Here is an 8,032-nt window from a genome sequence, read left to right on the forward strand (position 1 = left end):
TTAGTTTTTATTCATATGTAAAGTAGAACTAATTACCATCACAAAAACTTCGCACTTAGGACTCGCTTTGAAGAGGAGGCAGACATGAACTCGGAAATGGCCTATTGAATCAATAAAAGTGAATGGAGTATGACATCCTCAGAGACCCGACTGACTACCCCTGGGTCTCCGAGGATGAGAGTATGATCGCCTTGTCCATCTACGAACGTCGATATGGAGCTTATGAACTGTTTCTAATGAAAGCGTTTGAATCCGAAAAAAGTGAATTTCAAAAACGCTTGTTTGGCTTTCGAATTTCACGGGCGCCGCCATCTTGAATATTTGTGACGTGTCGTGGTTGCCCTATTTTTCTGACACAAAGAGCGATTGTTCTGGAACAATAGGGCAACCACGACACGTCACAATTATTCAAGATGGCGCCGCCCGGGAAATTTGAAAGCCTAAACAAGCGTTTTGAAATTCATTTTTTTCGGATACAAACGCTTTCATTGGGAAAAGTTCGAACAATTTTAACTGTAAACATCATGTTCTGTGGTTTAAAGTTATTTTGTTGTTTTAGTGGAGTTTCCCTTTAAGGTCGAATTTTCAATTTTCTCTGGAAATATCCACATCGCTCTCACAAATTTTATTCCTGGAATGTAGACATACTCTTTCCATGCCGAGCAACTTGTGGTAATCACAAAATTGTTACAATAACGGGAAATAATATTTTTAGATAACGTTCTCGCAGCCGTCGTCCTTAATTAAAGAGGAAGCTTAAGCAACGACAAGGGCGATAGCAACGAGAACGTCACAAATTTGCAGCAATAAAAGCAAGGTGACACACGCTACAGACCAACCCGGTGGGGCCAACATATTTAGTGAGCAAAAGCAATAGCTTTGCACGCTCTGCACGCGCATTCTTTTCACTTTTTGTCAATTTCCTTGCCGTCGTCAGCAAAACAACAACAGTTGCATTAGGATAAATTTTTCATTTTCTTCCCTAAATGGAGCGCAATTCATACTAGTTTCTTCTTCCTTAAGGGTTTGCCACACGTTTGTCACGTTAAAATACAATGCGAATTCACATCTAACGACGACTTTCTCGTTGCCGTTGCCGTTGCTCCCAAAGTTTCTAGTGAACACCACGGAACAAATTAAAGCGAATAAGAATATATAAATGAATACTCAGTGGTAGAGCATCCGAACTAGCAACCGGAAGGTCGTAGGCCCGACTCCTGCAAAGGAGCACTCGGATTTTTTCCGAGTATTTCCGATTCACCATCGATAAAAAATCTCTTATTTTCATTCACCGGGGTCAAACATCTATCCCAGTGGTAGGGCTTTTCCGAGCTACAGATCGTAGAAGGTCGTAGGGTCGACTCCTGCCGAGGAGCATTCCGATTTTTTCCGAGTATTCCTCGAATCGACATCCAAAAATAAATCTCTTCATGAATAAAATGATTCCAAAACCAAACCGAGAATATTCTGCCACCCCAGCGGAACAACGCTTCTTTTGCTTTCTGCTTATATTTATCTATTTATTTATTATTTATTTCTGTTATTGGCAGAAACTAAAGGACTATCCCACAAAAGACAAATACTTCTTTCACATCGAAAGGTAAGCCTTCTTGTTGCATGTCCTGCCACCGTCCAGTCCCTCGCATCAAAAGAATATCTCGCCAGTGATGAAAACGGGAAGGCCTTCATGAAGCCGGGCGTGGATACTGTTCGAGATCGGCAGAGCTGGTTTGGTTTTAATGGTAGCTACTTTGAACCACACGTTGAATAAATCGGAAGCAATGGTGCATTTTTAACAGCAAGACCTCCCGGATGGAGTAGGAGAATCTACTGATCCAGAAAACAAAGTCCAAGATGAACTCTGAAAAAAAGAAATCGAAAGGAAAGGAACTTTATTTAAGTGCCTAAGCACTAATCTGGGACACTGTAAATTGAAATTAACAAGTTAACACAAGTCAAATCAAATGTTGGTTTTTGAACACTTGAGAAACAGAACTGTAATTCACGGGGAAGTACTGTCTGTGTGTTTGTGTGTGTGTGGTGTGTGTGTGTGTGTGTGTGATATTCTTCATAAGTCGCTATACTGAAAAGACTGTGTGCTAGAACAGCATTGTGGGATTGTTAAGGAAGACGTGCGTATGTTAGTGAGCTTTGAAGCACGAGACATTTTTGAGTCACGTATACTGAAACCGGAAGTGACTTGTCACTACCGTACGATATTCATATTGTTACGCATCTTTTCCCCGTAAGAGACGTTAGTTTAAAAATCTGGGAGACATGACTGTCCTGGCATGCGAAATGTTCAATTTCGGTTTCCTTCCGTCGCGTGCTTTAAAGTGCTATTAGAGACCTTACGATAGGACGACTACGAAAACGCCACCAAACAGTGGACTTAATGAGCAAAAACAAAGCTTTGCACGCCCTGCACGTGCGTTTTGCATTTTGGTACATTCCTTTGCCGTCCTCGTCCCGACAAAACGACGTGAATTGACTAATTTTAAAGTCGTGTAGAGGACTTGAGAACCTGACGAAATATTTTTAATTTTCTTCCCAAACAACCACACCGTTTATGCCAGTTTCAAATTGCGGGAATAAGTTATTCCCGCAATGTTGATAAACACTTTCCATTCCGAACGACTTGGAGTTATCACGAATTTGTTACAATAACGAGAAATAATATTTTTAGATGACGTTTCTCGTTGGAGTCGTCCTCTTCCTTGGGTAAGGTCCCTATTATGATTAATCTCGACCCCAGAGCTCTTCTCTTGACTGAGGGAGAGAAGAGCTTTGGGGAACCCTGAAACAAGGTGTCTTCTCATTGGTTTTGGTAAAGAACAATCAAAAGCGTCTCTAATTGGTGCATTCACGTTAGCACGAGGAGTGAGCAGGGCGCCGTTCAGGTTCAAATAAGCCAATTTTTGGCTATAGGAGCCCTACGGCGTATGTCCTCCTACATAGAATTTCCCAGAGCCTTGGGTTGATCCGAGGCTGCGGTGACGAGAATGTATTATGATCAAAAAATCACTCTCTTTTTTCTTCAGATTTTGAAAGTGTGTTTGCTTAACACCGAATTTGGAAAATTTTGAGCTTTGATTTTTACCCAAAGGCGGTTTACTTTCAGTGTAAGTTTTGGATTTCAGGGTCCGCCATTACTCACGTTCAAAACCGACCGATTGGATCTCAGGGAAAAGTGGACGTCATTTACTCACTGGCTCAAAACTTCGGCGTGTAAATGCAGCTTATTATTTATGCAAAACGCTAGTTTAAAACTCCCGTGCTGCCTATTAATTCAGGCCGTGTACACACGCATTGCATTCATAAACAAGTGAGTCTTTGACGTCATTTTCTCCTCGATCCAGGGCTGTCAAGATTTTAAAGGAAACAGGAAAATTCAAGTAAAAATAAACAGGTGTATTTTTGAAATCAACACTTAAAACTTGGGTCACTAATTGTTTAGTCAACATAGTTTTGTAATTCAAAGAAAAATTTTGGTCTTAGCAGCACTTTACTCCCCATATTTGAAAACAGACGCGTGCAAAGCAAGGGAACATGTGTCCGGTCCACATACAAAGGAAAGTTATCGAATGGATGGCGCATGACAGGTGCCATTACCATTATGGTATCTATAAAAAGGCCGATTTCTTCCTCGCTCTTTTCGTACGAAAGGTACGAGTAACTCTTCAGAAGCCGACAAGGCGGAAGTTTGCTTTGCGAGGGCAGCAATCGATAGCAAGCACTTATGATCACTGGCAGCCGTGTTTCGCCTCTTGCGCAGTCTCCTCACCTTGCAGGATAGACTCTTGAGACAATCTCGTCCCCAGAGCCCACGTGTCTTTTGGTCAGCGCCAAGACAACGGAGCTCTGGAATAATCAATTCTCAGAACTGTGTTGATTGGCTAATTGATTTATCAAACTGCTCATGCGCAAACTACCCAGTGTAAAATAGCTTGTAATTTGCGAATATGACGCAAAAATCTCCAACTAAACTTGTAAACACGAAGATTTGTCGCTGCTGTTCAAACCATTGAGTTCTAATCATCGCCCCGTTTCACTTTTCACTGAAACCAGAACTCCTAAAATCTTGGAGTTCCGGAAATTAATTATCCCAGAGCTCCGTGTCTTGGCGCTGACCAAAAGACACGTGCACGCCTGTAACTTAGCGCTATCGCAAGTATTTTGCGAAAATTCCGACTTGTGCACAATACGGGCGACCTATCCTGTATCTGACTTACCTGATTAGAGTGTAATGTGAAGTGCTATTGTAGGTTTCTACCTCATACGACCCTTCGGGTTAGATCACCGCTGCTCTACCGACTGAGCTACAAGGTCAGACGGGAGCAGGCCATGGGAACTGAAGATGGCCATTAGTAGGGCATTAGTCCGTTAGTACGGCTAACGCTCACATGGTTCATATGGGGTAGAAACCTGGCACTTCACATTACACTCTAATCAGTTAAGTCTGTTCAAATATAAGTTCTACATGGCCAACGTTTGCAAAAACGTACTCCCTCCTTGTATCCTGTAACTGGATGGGTATAAACGGTTTTAAAATAAAATTAGTAGAAAATTAATGGTTCATTGTTGTATGCTCACCTTGTCCGCTGAGTCGTCAAAACCTAAAATTGGGGATTTCACGTTGTTGCTTTGTGGAGTACGGCAAAGAAATGCACGGAAATTCGTGCTGCACGTGCAGCACGAGTATTTTTCCTTTTTAAACAATCATATGCTCGCTTCGTGGCGTTGTCGTTGCCGTTGTACGAGGGGAGCTTTGCCTGCATTAAAAAGCCATGATCCAGAATGGTAAATCATCCCAAAAGTAACGGGTTGTTATTGGTTTATTTTGGACACGAAGAATCTTTGCCATTGGTGGAACCGTGGTGACATGAGTACAAGAATAAATTACGTGGATGAAAAGCACTCATTGATTCCAGCCGTTAAAATAAATTCTCCATTGATGGAAAGCCACTGTTCTGACGACTGCGATAGCTCAGATCCCTTTATAGTTGAACCTGGATTTGAGATTCAACGAAGGTTCGCTGCACCAAGGATATCATAGAAGCAGCAGAGCTTTGTTAAATCGAGATTCCCCCTCCCCCCCGGGGTCAGAAGCACCTTATGTAAATTTTCGGCCCGATGTTGTGAGCAGCGACTTTATTGAACCTGAAAAGCCCCCAAGGAGAGCGATCACTTAAGCATATTATTATATAATGTTGCCAGTCTCAACCACGTAACCTAAGAACGTTTACGACTGTACACTGAAAAATTCGCACATAAAAGCGTAACAAATTGGAAGATCCACTGAAATTTGTGCCTTGCTAACGCCAAAAATAAGACGTTTGCAGAGATTTCTCACACAAAAACTAAAAGAAACCTATTTGGGGTGATTATTTAAAACGTCAGATTTCGGCAGTTCTTCATAAAAACGCGTTCCAAGTTTCATTTCTGACCTATATCGACTATTCCAGCATTGCCAAAAAACAAGAGCGAACCAGAAGAGCTACTATCTACTCAACTTACAGCAACTGCCTTCAAGCAAGTTGTAGAGGAAAAAGTGGTCATTGAAGACAGTTAGATTTCGTTTAAGTAACTGGCCCAAAGCGTTTTAAGTAATCGTGGCATTCGTACCAGAGACAGGGGTTGGAAGTTCATCGCAAAAATGGAAAATTGCAAGGTGGATGCGAAGCACGTGGCGTCGAAGCATGTCAAATCCCCAGCTCGAGTTGTTCCGGAAATAGCATGTGATGATATCAGTAAAGTTCCGCAAAGCTTGGCTACTGACGGACAGTTAAAGTATCTGCGGAGGACACAGGAGGACTAATTTAGGCGGAGGAGCATAAATTGGAAACCGCGGAAGTCAAGTATAGTTAATGTCAGTAACAACTACATTTAAAATAGGCTGAGTACAACATTGTGCAAGAGGAAATGCTAGATCAAATTGAGGTAAAAGAGTTATATAAGATATTGATGTTTTTGTTTTGGAGTCAGGCAAAAAAATATTATACGCAGAACTAAATAAATGATGGAAAAAAAAAGTTGCTCAATCAAAATAAGGACTGTCCGTACACCCACTCTGAACAAATGTTCTACACTGAATTTTAGATCGAATTGGAACTGGTCGTGATTTAGAAATGGTGGTTTGCAAGTGTATACACACAACCCGCAAAAAAGCGTTGGACTTTTGAATGCTAAAACCTCGCCGTTGCACTTTCCATGCCTCCCGACTTTCAAAGGCTCCGGTAGTATCAACTGACTTGCAGCTCAGAGTGAAGCAGTGCTAAGGAGTAAAAGATAAGAAGAAAGAAAGCTTCACGCTTGTCGAACGAAGTTCTGCATAATTTTGACAGTCTTCTGAGCTTTCACCTGTGTAGGTGTGTAGGCGAAAAAGCAAGGCAAAACAATCTTGCCAAGTATTTATTTCTTGTTGAGGCCGGGTGTATAGCAAAAGTATAAAACGGACGTTTTGGCTAATTATGACGTAACAAATTGAGTGTAAACTGCTAAGACGATAGTGACATCCTGAAACCGAATGAAAGCCATACTGAAGAACTAAACACACCATAGAAAATCACTGCTTTCAAACGCAAGGGGACGTCAGAGACGAGTGCCGAAAGGATCCATCATAACAACAGTGGCAGAAGAGAAATATTTTCCCTAAACCCAAATTTTTGATCAAAATTCCCTTATTTGCCTTTGAGATTCGCCCAGCTTGTCAGCAAAGTTGCTTTGCTTTTTACCAAGAATGGGGAAAAACAGAATAAACTTCCTCTTTCTTTTTCGCTGTATCGGGGAGATTAAACCGACTCGCCTAAAAGCCACAGTCTGTGATGGGGTTTACGGTCGTTACGAAAAGTGACTCACATTTTGTCTTTGTTAAGAACCCGCAATGGCTGGCGTATTCGTATTAGCTGTTCTCTTCGTGCGAGAAAAAATCTTCAGTTTCTGTTCAAACAAGGTGATTTTAGAGAGGACTGGAACTCGAAGAAAAACGTAACGCCAGTCGAGAGTTATCTTGATTTAACAATTTGTTTATATTGAGAAAATAGTTTGACGTCCGTAAGTACTTACGCAGAAGTGAAATGATGCACTAGGTAATGCAAGTCATAACGACACCGGGCGCGTGAGCAATGATCAATGAAAAATTAAAACGTTAACCACTATTCTAGAATTCCATGTTGCGCGCGATCTTGATTAATGAGATGGTTCAAATAACAAAGCGACGTAAGGCAAAAGTTAGCTACAGCGCTATTGGAACTGGCCAGGAATAATAGTTTTATTTACATTTTTGTTATAAGACTGAAAAACGTATTGCTGAATACCAGGAAATCCCAAACAATCACTTGGCGCGATCTGAAAACCGAGAGTTGTGAGGCCAGTCAGAAGAAAACTGCAAATTACGAATTGGGGTTTTTTCCATTTCTAAGCTCTTTAACTATTTGTTGGTGGTGCTCAGGGGAGAGAAAATAGACAATGTTAGCAAACAAAACCGAAAACATCGCAGAACATGAGCTGAATGAATTTCACTTCATGTTCACTTTAATGATTTATGTTGAAGGTTTTCCTCGACACGACAATTAAATCGAAGGCAGGAGCAGGAAACAAATATTTTCTATCCCTTCCGGATTAATAAAAATACTACTATTTCCTTATGAGTGGTTTCGTTCAAGCTGTTTCGTTTCAGGGATATTTGTGGTTTCGAAGGTTTTTAACAATATTTGCTAAAAGAAAAAAAACATGTGCGTTTTGTCTTTACAAAGTAATTTTTTACATTTTTTTTCCTACTGTAAACTATCTTTCCTCACGGAAAGGAGTGTCACGTAATCTCTGGCGATGACCAATGGCCGAAAAACTCGAAGATGAACGAAGAAAAAAAAGGCCATCACAACATTTCATTTTCTGGCGAAAGCAGTATTACAAGTCATTACTGTACTTGCGTACAATTAGTAAGTTTGTATATTTATGTCCCATCATTATTTTATTGTGCAACGCAATAATTTGACGACAATATCTATGTTTCCGTGTTGAAGATTTGAAA

The 8,032-nt window shown here is 40.9% G+C and overlaps 1 protein-coding gene across 1 annotated transcript in view; it reads left to right on the forward strand.

Annotated features, from left to right (window-relative positions):
• LOC137975814 (uncharacterized) overlaps positions 1 to 1,681 on the forward strand; it is a 20,959-nt gene extending 19,278 nt beyond the window's left edge. Inside the window, exon 6 of the mRNA XM_068823009.1 lies at positions 1,551 to 1,681. Coding sequence (XP_068679110.1) covers positions 1,551 to 1,604 — 54 coding nt within the window. The 3' untranslated portion in view covers positions 1,605 to 1,681. The remainder of the gene's footprint in view (positions 1 to 1,550) is intronic.
• The last annotated feature ends 6,351 nt before the right edge of the window (positions 1,682 to 8,032 follow it).

The sequence above is a fragment of the Montipora foliosa genome, chromosome 11 (assembly GCF_036669935.1).
Source record: "Montipora foliosa isolate CH-2021 chromosome 11, ASM3666993v2, whole genome shotgun sequence".
Taxonomy (NCBI): domain Eukaryota; kingdom Metazoa; phylum Cnidaria; class Anthozoa; order Scleractinia; family Acroporidae; genus Montipora; species Montipora foliosa.